This window comes from Rhinatrema bivittatum, chromosome 1 (assembly GCF_901001135.1).
Source record: "Rhinatrema bivittatum chromosome 1, aRhiBiv1.1, whole genome shotgun sequence".
In the NCBI taxonomy this organism is placed as follows: Eukaryota; Metazoa; Chordata; class Amphibia; order Gymnophiona; family Rhinatrematidae; genus Rhinatrema; species Rhinatrema bivittatum.
Genome location: NC_042615.1, coordinates 772,642,723 through 772,659,698, shown reverse-complemented (window position 1 = coordinate 772,659,698; position 16,976 = coordinate 772,642,723). Strand labels below are relative to the sequence as shown.

The window sequence follows — 16,976 nt, the reverse complement described above, 5'->3', positions numbered from 1 at the left end:
AAGGTCCGTGTTACTGAACTTTGATCATTTTGAGATTTACTTTCACTGTCCTCTAAGTTTCCATTGGTAGTGAAAAAGTAAAAAAGGGGCTGAGATAATACCATTTCATTATCTCAGATTTTCTTTATTTTTGTTTGATTGGGTGGGGGAGGAAAAACACTGAAACAGAAAATGATAGCAGCTAAGAAGCACAAGGCCCATCTAGTTTGACATTCCTAATGTAGTACTGCAGTGCTTATTCACTCAGACTTTACCTTCACATCCTTGTATGTAAGGATACTGTGTATTTAGCCATACTTTATTGAATTATGCTACTGTTTTGACTTCCACTAACCTTTCTATAAAGAAATACTTTTTTAGTTCTCTCACATCAATCCCCTTTGAGTTGCATACCATGACCTATCTACAACATGCTTTCCACTGAAAAATGTTTGTTGCTTATCTGCTCATGGAAAGGGAGTGAGAGGCTAAGCCATACAGATAACTTAATGCATAGTTCAAAACTTGGGGTAAGGAACAAAGTTTTAGATATGTTGGAGTCTGGAGTCGTGTATGGAACAGTAAAAGGCTCTATGTCAAAGATGGCTTACATCTGTCTGTGGCAGGAAAAAGGATCCTAACAGATAAATTCAAATCCTGTGCCTTAAGGCATTTAAACTAGATGGGAATGGCAGAAGGAAATTGGAAGGTCACCCCTCAAATCTCAAGGAAATGGATGAAGGGGATAACAAAAGTCAGCTGAATAAAGCACAAAAGAAGTGCAAGAGCAGTAGTAATCCGAAGGAGAGAAGCCGGAAAGCTTTGAACAGTATGAACCTTCATACTGTTGATGCAACTCCATTATTGCTCACAACCAATAAAGACATTGAATTTTACAGTCTGGGAAAACAAGCATGGGGGGAACTAGCTGATGCGTGCGTTTGCTACCCTTAACCAATAAGCCTTATACTTGTGAAGCAACTCCAGCATTGCTCTCTGCTTCAACAGCAAGAGGTTATGAGGAATTGGACTCAGACAGCAACCAACAAGGGGCCCTGGCTTTGACAGTGTGGGAAACTAAGTATGGAGGAGACTTGTATGGCACAGCAGATGCTACTATTATGGGGGAGACTTGTATGGCGCAGTGGGTGCTACCATTAGGGGGGAGACCTGTACGGCGTGACAGATGCTACCATAAGCTTGCTGAGCAGACTGGATGGACTGCTTGGTCCTTTTCTGCTGTTATTTCTATGTTTCTATATATAAATTTCAGGTATTTGAATAACTCTATCATTTCCCCCACGTCACTCCTCTTTTATGGTATACTTATTTAGGTCCTTAAGTCTCATGTCACTGGGCTTCTGGTGCAGACTCTGGACCACCTGTGTCAAAAGCATTACTGAAGTCTAAATATTGTATATCGGCTCCAGTTCTCATCCCTGGTCTTAATGGGTTGTTTGCCCATTTAAAAAAAAAAACCCAATTGATCAGATGTTAGACATGAGCTTTCTCTGGTAAAAGTATACTGTCTTTGGTCTTTAAACCTACTGAATTCAATATTCTACTATACTTAATGTTAGGAGTAGTGTATTCTTGTTCAAAGGATATATAGTGTGTTGAATTGGAGAATATTCCACCTACAGAGGGAGGCTGTTGTGATTGCGTTCTGGCAGCAGGTGGCAGAGCATATCCTCAGTGAGTTATAAGTGAGTGCTGAGCTTGCTTTGAAAGAAATAGGAAGCAAGTTTCTCTTTCTCATATTGAGGGAAAGAGGTGGATGAGCTTTGGGAATAAGTCTTTCCCCACGGCGCTACCATGTCTGAAGGAAGGTAATGAAGCTATGAGACTTTCTTGCTCTGTAGAATTTATAGCTCAGAAATTGAAGGGAAAGGAGAAGATCCAGCACAGGACTATCTTTGCTGAATTTAGTATCAAGTGAGAGATCCAGTGGGCCCAGCTCACCCTAAAGAGTGTATTTATATGTGGGTGATGTCATCCGGCTGCACCGAACAGACTTGTCTCTCCTAGCTGGTAGAGCTTTGAGCATGTGCAGGAGTTCCTTGCCTTGTAAGCCACCTCAGTCAATTTTTGTCCGAGCACAAGAATGGACATGAATTCAGTCTGTCTTAATTTTTCTCTAAAGCTATTGTATTTGATATTCTTCCTCAAATTGTTTTTTCTAGTTCCCCTGCTGCCTTTGCAGCATCCCCAACAGCACTTTTCAGTGCTACTTCAAAAAAAAAAAAAAAGGGGGGGAAAGGTTTTTCCAGCAGCATTGCCTACTCAACATGTCGGACTAGGGAAAAAAGTCAACAGTGAGTGGCTTCAAAAACTGCATATGTAGCAAAGTAATGTCCTTCACCGGTGGCCTTGAGCTGTGCTATCGGTGCCTCGAGTCAGAACATAATCAAATGAATTGTCATGCCTGTGGAAGGAAGTCCCCATGCTCACAGCATTCCAGGAGATTAGGAGTTGCAGAGTTCCAGAGTTGCAGCAGATCCTCTTCCCGCAGTGCAGCGTTGTCTTCCTTGCCAGGAAAAGAGTTGAGCAGGTGCTCCTCAAAGATTCCCCCATTGACTTAGGCCAAGCCATGCTTGAGTAGTCAGCCACCCTGCATCGAAGAAGAAAGTGCATCATTCATTGGAACCTGCATCAAAGAAGCTTAAACACTTGAAATGCAGTGCATTGGTGCATTAATGCACCCAACATACATCCACATGATGCAACGATGTACTTAGTGTGGCCTACTCTTCATTGATGCACCTTGTGGTTTCCATGCTGCGGCCACACGCTACATCTGGTTCTCTGCATGACTCCCATGATGCACAGCTCAAGAACATACAGTACAATCCTGATGCAGTTGATACTTGCTTCAGCTCAACATCCTCATTCTACACCAGATTCATTGATGCAATTTCATTTGTCGAAGCAATCTGTCACTTTTTTCCCAAGGCATCCAGACATATTACTCCATCAGAACTACCAGTGCATCAAGCCACACATCATGCTGTCTACCAACACCCATCATAGTTCTGCGGTGGAAGAAGACAATTACCTCTACCTCCTTCAATAACAAGAGCCCTCAGTCCAAGTTACTGACAGAGGTTCTTTGTTTGGAAACATAGGGTCTAGTATGTTCCATAGTTACACTCGCCTCCAAGAACACTCTGTCAGATGTGTGAACCTATCCTGGTCTCTGAAAAGAATGTTCCACCACCTATACTGCTGTAATTTGTTACTATGTTAATTAGTTTTTCAGAATGTTATGTTCTATATGGTGAAAAGACTATAATGGTGGACTTTTGCTAGTCAGATGCATTTTGATTATATCATATTTTTATTAGAAGGTTTAAGAATTTATGTAATTTGTTTTAAGGTTCAAGAGTTGTATATTTCATGTAATAAAGGAATTTGTAGTGAATGGGATTTAATGTTTCAATACTTAATAATCAATATGTATATAGATAGACATGTTTGTGTGTATTAGGGATGCACATTTGATTTAAACAAAGGCATTTTTCTTTTCAAAAAGTCTTTCAGATTGTTCCATTAAAAATAGATTTCCCTGAAAACACCTAAATATTGTGGGATTTTTTCAGTTTATATAAAAAAATTAATAAATAAAAAATAAGGCTTCCCTGCAATAGGGCCCCATCTGCAATGTAATGTGGCTGTGCCCCTCCTACACACACACATAAGCTGGAGTCTTGCTGCATCCCTCCCTTTTCTCTCCCTGCAAAAAAGCTGGGGCTTCCCTAGCTCCCCCCACCCACCTCCAACAAACAAGCTAGGGCTTACCCAGTCTCCACTTACCCCTTCCATGGGATCACTGGCAGATGAAAAGAGCAGGAGTGATTCCTAGTTGCTCCTATCTCGCTGACTTCTTTTTAAAAATGGCATTGGATTTAGGGCCAGCTGGTGCCATACTGTTTTATGGCTGTAAAAAAAAAAAAAATTAATTGTTGTACAATAGTATTGCTTAATGTAATACAATGATGCTGGCCAGACAAGGCCGGCACAATTCTTAAAAGGGGATTGCTCCTGCCTTTTTCATCTGACAGTGACCCAATGGAAAGGCGTAAATGGAGCCAGAAGGCTTTAATACTGGCTTGCTGGTGGGGGTAGGCAGAGGGGTTCATGTAGCCACAGCAGGTCCCAGTATTTATGTGAGGGAGCTGAGGGATCTCGCTTGGCCTGGGCTTATTTGCTGGTGGAGGGAAAAGGCCCCAGTCATGTTAGGTAGCAGTTGGGAAATGGGAAGGCCCCCATTTGCATTTATTTTTAGGTTTTGGTTTGACAAATGAACTGAGGCATAATCCCCGCCCCTAAATGAATCAAACAAAATTTTTTTCCCTGCATATTGCTAGTAAATAGAAAGTGAATATTTTCTCCAACAAACATTTTTGAATTGTTTTCAGCTTTCAGAAACGGATTCAGAATTAGAACTATTTGATCAGGAAATGATGCCCGTTAATAAGTCCTTACAGAAGTAAGTAGATATTTTCTACACACCATATAACATTCAACTGTGTAATTAGTAGTGTAAAATGGTTAAGGTATTTAAGTTTGTCAAACCATTGCTCTGAATATGCTTTGAAACTATTCTGATTTGGTCAACACAAGCAGAGCCACTAATCAATTTTAAGGTGATGTTCGCTGAATTATTTTCCAAATGGTAATATGTGTGTGGGGGAGGGGATGGTGAGGAGGTGTGTTCTCTCTTTTTTTCTCAGTTTTTTTTCTCTCCATGGTCTCTGCTACTCCTCCCTTTCCAGATGCTTTGTCCAGGCAACTTGGGAGACCCTCACTGACCCAAGGGCTGGAAGTGTGCCTTCTTGGAGATGTACCCTCAGCCTCACTCTGACGGGCAAGGGTCTTCACAGGAGAGACAGCTGTCTTTTGTCCTTCCCCAGGCCTGAGTGCCCCATCTTTGCAGAGTGCTCAGGGCCAAAGAGCCCCGATAGGGAATCCGAGTCTGGATCCGCTGAACATAGCGCTACAGACTGACCTATGGAGCCAGCCCTAGGTCGTGAACCCTTTATTGGGACCAACATAAAAATTATTCAGAGATGGTAGTGTGCATGTGCTTTCTAAACCACATAACTGCCATGTTCTTTTTTTGATTAGTTTTTACTGTATGGTATTTCAATGATCTAAATAAGCATTTAATAAGCAAAGGAAGGTCCAGGGAGCACAGGACCAGGATACACGTTTAGATATCTTTTTCCATATTTAGCTTTTTATTAAAAAAAAAAAAATTCAGAGCATTTGCAAGAAAATCATCTTTAGGAGAAGATTAACCTACATGTTGCTTCTCTTCTGGTCCTTCAAAAAGAGAAAACTGGTGGGCGGCGTGAACGGTCGCAAGGAAAGCCACTCTCTTGAGTTATCATACCTTGGAGATATGCCTACGAAAAGAAAAGGCAAAGTGTGGGTATATCCCCCTGAACCCGCTCTGCCTGATGCCCAATAGCGGATTACCTACTTTGCAACCTTGATGGTGGAGAAAACGGGAGACTATCTCCCCGCTTCAGTGTCTGGAGAGGGAGTTCCGACACTGGAAGAGGAAACTACCCTCAGTCCCCCGGATTGTCAACCTCCACCGGTGCCTGCAACGTGGGTGAACCTCCAGGAAGAAGCACATAGTGATGACATCACCCACCCGACGGGAGGGGGACGCCGAGTTGGAGTATAAGCGCACTGCCTTTGAGACTCTCCTCTAGCTTGCTGGGAACAGCAGCTTCAACAGCAATGGAAGATCTTGAGCCTTCTGTGTCTCCAGTCGATCCAGTAGAGGAGGGAAGAAGGATAATGGAGGTTCAAGCGGTGGAGACTCCAGGGTCATAGTTTGTCCGGGAGGGGGGTGAGTTATTTCAAATCCCCCCCCCCCCCCCCAAACCTGCTCTAGTGAGTTTGGACACATTATGGGATCTTATGGCTAACTTTGGTCAGCTAGTTAAAGACTGTGAGAGCAAATACAAGAAAGTTGGCCAGATTAAAGAACTTGGAAATAGTCTCTGAAGTAGAGCAAAAATCAACCCAAGTCCAGACAGTGAATATTAAACTGATAAAAGATATTGGATCACAGTCCAAAAGACTGGAATCGTTGGGAAATTACACCAGACATCTGCACTTGAGATCCCTTAATTTTCCACATGCTTTGGGGGAAGACACTCCAAGCACATTAAAGTTTTTTCTTCAGAATTTAAAATTTGAAGAATCCAAGTTGCCTCTTATAAATAAGGCATATTTCCTAACAAAATTTAATAGGAAGATCAGAGGGAATCAATTGGAAGCACTGGAGAACCTTACACAGTTTATAGAGAATTCGGCTGTAGAGATTTTGGACAGAGGAACCTTATTGGTGTCCTTTGTGGTAGAGAAAGATGTCAGTAATGTGATGAGGGCATAATTTCAAAATAATGCAGTAAATGTTTACGGTCAATTGGTTAAGATTTTACCGGATTTAGCTAGACCTACTCAATTAAGAAGGGAGTTTATAAATTTAAGACCACAGGTATTTAGCCCTAGGCTATACCTTCATATTAAGATACCCTTGCAGGTGTTTGTTATGAGGCAAAGAAGGAAGCTTTGCTTTCACCGTTTATAGAACAACTAAAATCCTTCCTGAATGTCAGGAATGTTAACACCGTATTTGAACAATGACACCCATGACAATCATAAAAAGTAATTACCACCACAACCGTTAAGCCAGTTACTTGATTTTCTTATCATTATTGTACTCCCTTTAAAATCCTGGGCCCTTTTACTTCCTAAATATTTCTTCGTTGAAAAGCATGTAAATTTAATTTACCTTTTTGATTATTGTAAAAATGAATATCTTGTCTTTTTCTTTTTCCTGTGAAGTATGACGTATGAATACTTTGTGAAAAATCAATAAAATATGAATTGAAAAAAAAAAGAGAGAACTGGCAAGAATGGCCAGGGAGATTTGGCGATTGTCAAAAATAAAATACAATTTGGGACTGTGGTCTTTCAGCACCCTTTTAAGGTAGGGCAAAAGGCTGTTTTAACCATCTGATATTCCCAAAAATAAATGAGTTATTAACATTTTTGAATTATTGAAATTGAACAGAGAAGAGATAACTCTGGTGTAATTTATTTTGTAAATTACCAAAAAATTGTCAATAGACAAAATGCAGAAAGTATGTTATACAGAAAAAGAGGCATTTGTCAAGCTATTAACCTTATTCATAGGTATTTATAATACCGGCATCAACAACACAGTGTTAGAGACCATCATAACAACCGTAAGCGAAGAAGTAGTTATTTGTTCATATGCACAAGCCAGGTCATGTATAATCATTGGTCTCAAAGTACCTTTTTCATGGTATTTCTTTTGCAATTAAAATAGATTAAATAAGAAAAATCACTTCTCTCAAGACTATTTTTCACTTGTGTAGAAGGAGCAGTGATTCATTCATTCCGCTGTAGAAACTTCAAGCGGCAAACCGACATAACGTTATGTTTCGAATGCTTTCTGCGTCAGGAGTACACATTGCACGAGAGATCACTTTTTTCGTATTATCAAAAACTTCATTTCATTCATGCTGGTGACAAATTATGTAATGGTTGGGGAGTGACTAAGTTTGTCAAGTAGCTCTTTCTTAATTCCCACAGTGGCAAACAAAATATCTTCACTCTGTACTTGGCTAATTTTCACATTTATTGTCCCAGTAAATTGAATATATATAATAAATCTACACTAATAAAAATTGCAATGCACATAAGAATAAAATATAATGTAAATATAATGTAATTATAGCATGGGTTATTTTTCCCTATATGCATCACCTTGCACTTATCCACATTAAAGACCTTGTGAGACTGGAAAATTGGGCATCCAAATGGCAGATGAAATTTAATGTGGATAAGTGCAAGGTGATGCATATAGGGAAAAATAACCCATGCTATAATTACACAATGTTGGGTTCCATATTAGGTGCTACAACCCAAGAAAGAGATCTAGGTGTCATAGTGGATAACACATTGAAATCGTCGGTTCAGTGTGCTGCGGCAGTCAAAAAAGCAAACAATGTTGGGACTTATTAGAAAGGGAATGGTGAATAAAACGGAAAATGTCATAATGCTTCTGTATCGCTCCATGGTGAGACCACATCTTGAATACTGTGTACAATTCTGGTCGCTGCATCTCAAAAAAGATATAATTGCGATGGAGAAGGTACAGAGAAGGGCTACCAAAATAAGGGGAATGGAACAACTGCCCTATGAGGAAAGACTAAAGAGGTTAGGACTTTTCAGCTTGGAGAAGAGACGACTGAGGGGGGATATGATAGAGGTGTTTAAAATCATGAGAGGTCTAGAACGGGTAGATGTGAATCGGTTATTTACTCTTTTGGATAGTAGAAAGACTAGGGGGCATTCCATGAAGTTAGCATGGGGGACATTTAAAACTAATCTGAGAACGTTCTTTTTTACTCAACGCACAATTAAACTCTGGAATTTGTTGCCAGAGGATGTGGTTAGTGCAGTTAGTATAGCTGTGTTTAAAAAAGGATTGGATAAGTTCTTGGAGGAGAAGTCCATTACCTGCTATTAAGTTCACCTAGAGAATAGCCATTGCCATTAGCAATGGTAACATTGCCAGGTTCTTGTGGCCTGGATTGGCCACTGTTGGAAGCAGGATGCTGGGCTTGATGGACCCTTGGTCTGACCCAGTATGTCATTTTCTTATGTTCTTAAACAAGGGAAAATTACAAATGTAATAGAAGATAAGATACAAGAAAGTATAAGCAAAAAACAAGTAAATCAAAACCACCATCGTGTGTGTGTGTGTGTGTGTGTGTATGTATATATATAATAAAATAGATACCAGATGAACTCACTGAAACTATGTAGTGCTATACCCAAATAATTATGCAAATTCCTGAGGGAAAATGGCACTACAACAATTATCATAAAAAGCAAAACTTTATTGGAAAAAATATTAGGTAATGTACAAATGAAGCTAAATACATACAATCAAAAACTTTTTAAATATGTTGAAAGATACCAAAAAAATACAAAACCCCTCGGGGGGGGGGGGGGGTTACTAGGGCTACGGATGTGGAAGATGGATGAGGTATGTATGGGGAAATTTATTTATTTAACATTTTTCTATACCGACCTTCAAGGTTGAATACCATATCAGGTCGGTTTACATCGAACAGGGGTACATCAGTATAACATAAGGAACAATTTTATTTTTTTTTTTTATAATTAGCGGAGATACAAGCAGAGAAGCAAAAGTTACATAATAACAAGGACCTTGAACTTGGAAGCTGGTTCAGCTGGAAAAAAGAAGCCTTATGAGGGTATTAAAATAAATACATTGTGAAATATCTGAGCTTGGTCTAGAGCTAGTTAGCTTATTAGGGTTAGCTTATTATTGAAATGGGATTGAAATGGGATGCATGTGACGCTGGATATCTGCTGGAATGGAATGCATGGTAGAGTATTGACTGAAGTGATTGGTGGGGGGGGGGACTGGGGTGATAAAAGAAAATAATAGTAGCGGGAATTGTTGTATTATCACTTTGCTGAGTGTTTCCCAATGTTGGGGGTAATATGAATATACATTTCCGTATTATCATGCCTTGTTGGCATTCGATGTATAATTACTGTCTTGTAAGGTGTGGCTGCATATTCATGCTACCAATAAAATCTATTTTGACAAAAAAAAAAAATTTTGATGTATATCCATTAGGCAAATTTAAATAAAGTGTAGATGAAATTGAATTTAATCCCTTTACAAAGGTTCTTATGACAAAACCAGTGTTGAAATTCAAACTTGAAGAACCCCGACAAGGAGCCTCGTTTCACCTACTGGCTTCTTCAGGGGGAATTTGAACATTGACTGACATAAGACAAATCTGTAAACATAAATCAGAAACATTGATGGAAAAAACATATATATATATATATATATATATATATATATATATATATATATATATATATATATATATATACATACATACAAAAACATAGTATACTAAAGATTCCATAATCTAAACAAATTACCTGTGAGATTAGAGCCAATATGTCTTGAACTCTAGATGAAGTCACTGGAGAAATGAATGATAGAAATCTATTTAAAATTAAAAATATATTTGTGTGTGAATTTTTTATACCTACTATTTTGTAACAAGAATACATACAGAAAAAATTATACTAGACTAGAAACTTACTTTTTAGTCATGTACAATATATGTAATAATAGTAAAGGAATTCTGCTCTGCCAAAAGCAACTTTGCTATACATGTGTACATATTGTCTGTCAACCAAGGACAAACAAATCTAGAGATAAAACAAAAAATCATAAAATACATACTTATAGATATATCCATACCATTATAATACCATGTAGAGTAACCCGAAACAGAAGTTTATCATTACCTGAATATTTAATCGAATACTATTGCGCTTGGCATGGCATGAATCCACCAGTTAGAATAATGCTGTTCAAGCTCAATTAACTGACGCCCAAGTGGTCGAAGATATAAATAGGTGAATGAGTCAGCACTTTGTGCACCTTGGTGGTAAGATGTCCAGAAGTCTCTTTTTTAATAAGTGATTTAATTGTCAGCTCCTTTGGGGATCCCTCCTTCAGTTGCTGATATTAGCTTGAACAGCGTTATCCCAACGGTCGAGCAAACCGCTCTTAAAGTTCTTCATTATAAGCTAAGTTATCTAACTGGTGGATTCATGCCGTGCCAAGCGCACTAGTATTGGGGATACTCTAAATGGTATTATAATGGTATGGATATATCTAGAAGTATGTATTTTATGATTTTTTGTTTTATAACTACATTTATTTATCCTTGGTTGACAGACAAATATGTACACATAGCAAAGTTGTTTTTGGCAGAGGAGAATTCCTTTCCTATTAGCACATATATTGCACATGACTAAAATAAGTTTCTAGTCTATTATAATTTTTTCTGTATGTATTTTTGTTATGAAATAGGTATAAAAAATTAACACACAAATATATATATTTTTTATTTTAGATAGATTTCTATCATTCATTTCTCCAGTGACTTCATATAGATAGTTTCTCAAGACAGATCATTTTGGCTCCAGTCTTTTTTTTTTTTTTTTTTTTCCAGAATAATATTTTTATTGGTAATAGCAGGCAGTTAACAACCACTCTCGCCCAGAACCCCCTGAGCGGCAGAATAATGTAACAATAACTGAGAAAAGCATAACACATGAACTTCAGCAGTTGCATCCTACCTGATACACCTTTAAACTGTTATAACCTTTGCAAATATTGTAACCCTCCCCCACCCTCCCATCCCCTGCCCCAAAGCGCAGCATCCATACCACATTCATACACACTCAAACTAACCCTTAGGAAACCCCCCCCCCCCCCCCTCCCCCTGAACGATTTCACGGATACACGGCTGACTTGGCTCCAGTCTTACAGGTAATTTGTTTAGATTATGGAATCTTTAGTATACTATGTTTTTGTATATATATGTTTATTCTATCAATGTTTCTGATTTATGGTTACAGATGTCTTGGTCAATGTTCAAATTCCCCCTGAAGAAGCCAGTAGGTAAAACAAGGCTCTTTGTCGGTGTTCTTCTAGTTTGAATTTCAACATTGGTTTTGTGATAAGAATGGGTGGGCCCGACGCGAAAATGCTAGGGGCCCATGGCTTACCTGGGGCTGTGGGTGAAGAGGGGAGGGCTTGGCAGTGCGGACTATGCCGGCCGGCGTCCTTGCCCTCCCATTGGAGGCGGTTCCAGGGGGCCGCCGTTCTTGATTATGTCTGCTCCGGGATTTAAAGGAGGGCCGCACCGCAGCTGGCCTCTTTTTGCTGATCAATGTTGAGGCTCAATGTTGAGGCTCGGCGGCACGGGAGGCGGCAAATCGCAGCGGTGAAGTGCACCTGGAGCAGCGTAGCGGCCAGGGAGCCGCAGGAAACAAGGAGCAGTAGGGCCCAAGGAAAAGGGGGATTGGGGCTGTGCTGCAGGAAGCACGGTCGAGGCAGAGAAAAAGGCGCTGACCACGTGATTGCAGCATTGGGCAACGGGGTGGCAGCTTCAGGACCCTCCTCCCCACCCCGCATAGCAACGCGGAGAGAGAGACCGACTCAGGAAGAAGGGACCTGGCCACGAAGGGGGGGCAGACACCCCCCCCCCTCGAAGATTTAAAAAAAAAAAAAAAAAAAAAGGAAGGGAGAAGAAAAAAGGCATCCAAGGCCTCCAGCATGAAAAGTCTGTGTGCGGGTGGCCAGGGCAGCAAGGGATCGGTCCTCTGAGCCCCAGGGGGGTTGTGCGTTTCAAGAAGCAGGGAGGTGACCACAGGGACGCATTGATACCACAGTGGCTCCACCAGGGCGGAGAGAGGAAAACGCCAATGACGCAGAAGCGCAGGGGGTATGTATGTGTATAAATAGCCATGGGAAGGAGTCCAAGGGACCTGATCTGGGGGACAGTAGCGGGGTGGTGCTGCCTGTGGCCCCCACGGGAGAGAAGGGGGAAACCCAAGGAAGGGCTACTCCACGGGACGATGGCGAGCGAGTGGAGCTTGTTAGATCGGACGGAAAAAGTGTAGCGACGCGCAGCAGGCGGGGGCCTTAATCTTAATTCCAAAGATTACAGTGTAGCGTGTGCAGTCATTTGAGGGATGAGTAAAATGGGAGGGGGACCGAGGGGAATGAGAACAAAAGTCACGGCTCCCAGAGTCAACCTTTTTGTAAAGGGATTAAATTCAATTTCATCTACACTTTAGTTGATTTGCCTAATTGATATACATCAATTTTAATATAAAACCAAATCTGCTCACTTCTCTGAGATCGTCTCATGAATCTCAGCCATGAAGCATTCAATAATTCCAGAGATTCAGCTGGCTGACGAACAAACTGAAGTTTTTGATGCCATGAAACAAGAGACATCTCGTGCAATGTGTACCCTGATGCAGAAAAGCATTCGAAACATAACGTTATGTCGGGTTGCTGCTTGATGTTTCTACAGCTGAATGAATCGCTGCTCCTTCTGCACAAGTGAAAAAGCTTTTGAGGGAAGTGATTTTTCTTATTTAATCTATTTTAATTGCAAAATAAATACCATTAAAAAATACTTTGAAACAAGTGATTATACATGACCTGCTTTGTGCGTATGAACAAAGAACTACTTCTACGTGTATGGTTGTTATGATGATCTCTAACACTACATTGTTGATGTCTGCTATATAAATACCTATGAATAAGATTAATAGCTAGAGGAATGCTTCTCTTTCCTGTAATTTATTTTATGACCTCATGATCCATTGTAATGGCTCTGCCTTAGCTATAGTAATAAACATATAAACAGACTTTTTTGTGTTTCATTCAAGAGCCCTGCACCATTTGTCTCGACTTAAACAGCTGGTTGAAGACAGAAATGAAGAGAAAGATGAAGAAAATGTGAATCTAGAAAAAAAAAGAGAAGTAACTAACAAAATTACTATATTTATGAAGTACAATATATATTAAATCTGCTTGAATAATAAAATGCTTTGTACATAAGATACTTATGTATTTAATTGAATGATGTCCCATCATTGTAATTATCCTCTTCCCTCTCATTGTTTACATTTAGCAAATCGAAAATCTTTTTAACAAATGTCAATTTCTATTAGATTAAATAGTAGCATTTTCAATTAAAACAGATTGATCTGTGTTGAAATATATTTTTCTTTATAAGTTTATAATGCACTAAACAAACAAACAAAATCTGGTGGTTTGCTTGTTTATTAAGATTGCAAAATTGCAAGTCATTTAGAGTGTTCTGTCTACCCAGAGTAGTCCAGACTCCTGGGATTTGCCTCCCTGCCAGCAGATAGAGAGAAAGTTTCACTGACAACCTATATAACCCAGTGTGCTACCTGCAGTCCCTCAATATTTCTGTCTCCAGCAGATGGTAGATGGTGTAAAACCTGCAGTCTGGAGAGAAATTAAAAAAAAAAAAAATTAAAGACAAAATTTCTGGATCCTCCCAGGGTATTGTGAGGTCCTAGTGGGGCCATCCCCCCTGGTTTGAGGTGGACGAGCAGGGGGTTAGTTACCCTTCTGAAAACTCAGTCCGGAGGGGCATGGGTTGGGCATCTGGTGGTCCAGATCCCTCATTCCCCATGAGACAGTGGTGAAATCTGCTGGTAGTTCTGCATTGCAAGCCCAGTGGAGCAGGGAAGTATCCTTTTTTTTAATATGGTTTGTCCTGGGCTGGGTCACTAAAGTTTGGCGAAAGGAGACTGATATAGCCAGTGGTCTGTCTCTTTTCTGATCTGCCATGTGGCCTGCGCTCCTGGAACCTGAACCTCTGCACCAAAGGAAAGTATTGGTTTCTATGTATCTTTATTTGTTCTCAGTGAGAGAAAAAAAAAAAAGAGAACAAGGAACTAGTTAGAGGAATCTGTGCAGCAGCAGGGTTCCAAGGCGGGGGGGGGGGGGGGGGAGCTCAGTGATGAGGTTTTTCAGCAGCTTCTCTGCCTTTGGACGAGACAGGGTGTTGGCTCCATTGCGCTGAGGGTCTATTCCCCTGCTTGCCATTGAGGTGCAGGTGGTGCCGCAGGTGCGGGGAGGAACAGCGTGTGCATGCAGCAAAAGCGGCATGGTATTCGGAGGTCTGCGTCGAGCATGACCGTATGGGTAGAACAAGTCTTGTGGGTGACTGGATCTAGTGCTGAGGCTTTCCCCGTCAGTACAGAAACTGTAGCCATTTTTGATTCCCCAGCAGCATCGGCGGGAGAGGTAGGGGAATCCCCCTCCTCGACTGTCGCCGGCAGTTCCCTGTTCCACAGAGGTGCAGAGAGGCACTTGCACTGAGGAGGATTCTCTAGTTCTGGTAGAGGTCTCCTGCCGTTTTTTATTTGCTTATGTCAAAGCATGCTTAGCGCGATGCTGGCTCTTGGCCCCAGGCTCCATGGATTCTCGACCAGTCAAGAGGCCTAAGCTGTTGAGAAGCTCTTCAGGCTGATGATTTCAGTGCTCGATGTTAAACAGATCCGGCCCTAAATGTGCTGAAGGTGCAGGTAGGCTTTGCTTAGCCATGTGGTAGCTCACAGCAGTGGTTCTTTTCCCACGTGAGTAGGTGTGTGCGCGTATTCTCGCCGTGTGTCAGTTGCATGTGCAGGCATCTGTGTGCATAAGGCCGTGGCCTAGATTTAAGCCCGTACATCTGTGACCTAGATTTGCGAGCGTATTTGCACAGGTACTTGTCCACATATGACTACGACCTTGTCTTGAGTGTTTACTTTTGCTCATCCTGGAGGGGTATGTGTGTACACCCAGGTGGCATTGGTGTGCGCACAGGCGCCAGTTAGAGCCAAAGTTCAGGAGAGCTAGGTGCCGGGGACAAACAGGCCCAAGCGCTTTGCTATATGTGAGGCTTGCGATCTAGCAATTCAGTCCTACTCTCTCTCTCTCCCCATTTGTGTCCGTGCTATTTAGAAGCTCAAAATGATTTGACTACTACAGCTTTTGCCCATGTTGGGACATCCTCTTGGCCTTTGGGTATCTCTGGAGGGGAGTGGAGTGGGAGGCTAAGCAATGGTCAGTTATCCTCCCTTGTTCCTGAAGGCAGAAGCTTCCCCGAGACAGGTTGGAGAGTGCAAGGTTGGGCCTCTGGACTCCAGTATAGATCCATTCTCCTCCTCCTTTCTGCAGGGGCAACCCAGCAAAGGCAAAGCAACTTATTATGTAGGGATCGCTTGTTCAAGCCTCTCAGTCACAGACTGTCCCTGGTAATTTTCAAGGGGGTGTGGATCATGAGACGTCGGAAGATTCCAAAGGGGAATTGGCTTTGATTGAGAGCCGTTTTGGACTTTGCTCAGATTTTTTCTTTTTCCACAAAGATGAATTTGTTGGCTCAGATCTTGAACACACTTAGTGTGGTTGGAGGTCAATTTTAAGTTAAACGTCCTGTTTGTTTTGCCTCCGTATTCAATTCAAGAGATATTGGATTTAAAGAAGGTAAACTCTGAGGTCCGTCATAGCGGCAGTATGCAAGGGAGACTTCTTGGCATCTCTTGCCTTGATAGAGGCGATCTGCACATAACCATCAAGCTGGAGCACCAGAGATTCCGGAGGTTCATGGTCCTAAGGAAACATTTTCAGTTTCGAGCCCTTCCCTTTGGCTGGTAATGGCTCCATGTACCTTCATCAAGGTGAAGGTGTTGAGGGCGGCCGCATTGCAAAAGAAGGGTGTGTTGGTGTATCCATATCTGGGTGACTGGCTCATTCGTACGAAATCCGATGACATCTGTCGACAATTGGTACAAAAGGTACCAATGTGCTAAGTCTCTCTAGGATGATTGGTGAACCTAGCAACGAGCCATTTAGTTCTCTTACAAACTCTGGAGTATCTGGGAGTTCAGTTTGACATGTTGGCAGAGAGAGTGTTTCTCACCGAGAGAGATTGCTGAAATTGCAGAGACAGATTAGGCTTCTGCTAGAGCTTTCAGTGCCCAGGGTCTGGGACTATTTTCAAGTTCTATAACATTGACATTAGAATTAATGCATTGGACATTTGCACATAGGCGGCTTCTGTGGGGGGCCTCTTCTCTCCTGCTGGAATCTTATTGGAAGAGTTTCATCTTCCTCTTCCGTTACAGGGAAGCCAGGGACAGTCTTTTGTGGTGGCTTATTTGCACTAATCTTGAGCGTGGTGTGGAATTGGAGATTCCGAATTGGATAATAGTTACCACCAATGCAAGCCTCCCTGGATGGAGGGCAGCATAGTGAGATCAGTCAGCGCAAAGCCAGTGGTTTAAACAGGAGGCCTTGTGGCCTATCAATCGTTTTGAGACGAGAGCATGCATTTCACATTGCTTGTCTGTCTGCCAGGGTTACGTTGCTATCCAATATAGATCCTGTCAGAGAATGCAGCGATGGTGGACTACATCAACCATCAAGGTGGAATCAAGAATCAGGCAGTGGTTTGAGAGGCCCTGGAATTGATACTTCAGGAAGAGCAGCACTTGGA

General features: G+C 41.4%; 1 protein-coding gene across 3 annotated transcripts in view; it reads left to right on the top strand.

Moving 5' to 3' along the window:
- C1H18orf54 (chromosome 1 C18orf54 homolog) overlaps positions 1–13,519 on the top strand; it is an 89,986-nt gene extending 76,467 nt beyond the window's left edge. For all 3 annotated transcript variants that reach the window (XM_029579871.1, XM_029579863.1, XM_029579877.1), the window contains 2 exons: positions 4,398–4,468; positions 13,348–13,519. In XM_029579871.1, coding sequence (XP_029435731.1) covers positions 4,398–4,468; positions 13,348–13,486 — 210 coding nt within the window. In that variant the 3' untranslated portion in view covers positions 13,487–13,519. The remainder of the gene's footprint in view (positions 1–4,397; positions 4,469–13,347) is intronic.
- The last annotated feature ends 3,457 nt before the right edge of the window (positions 13,520–16,976 follow it).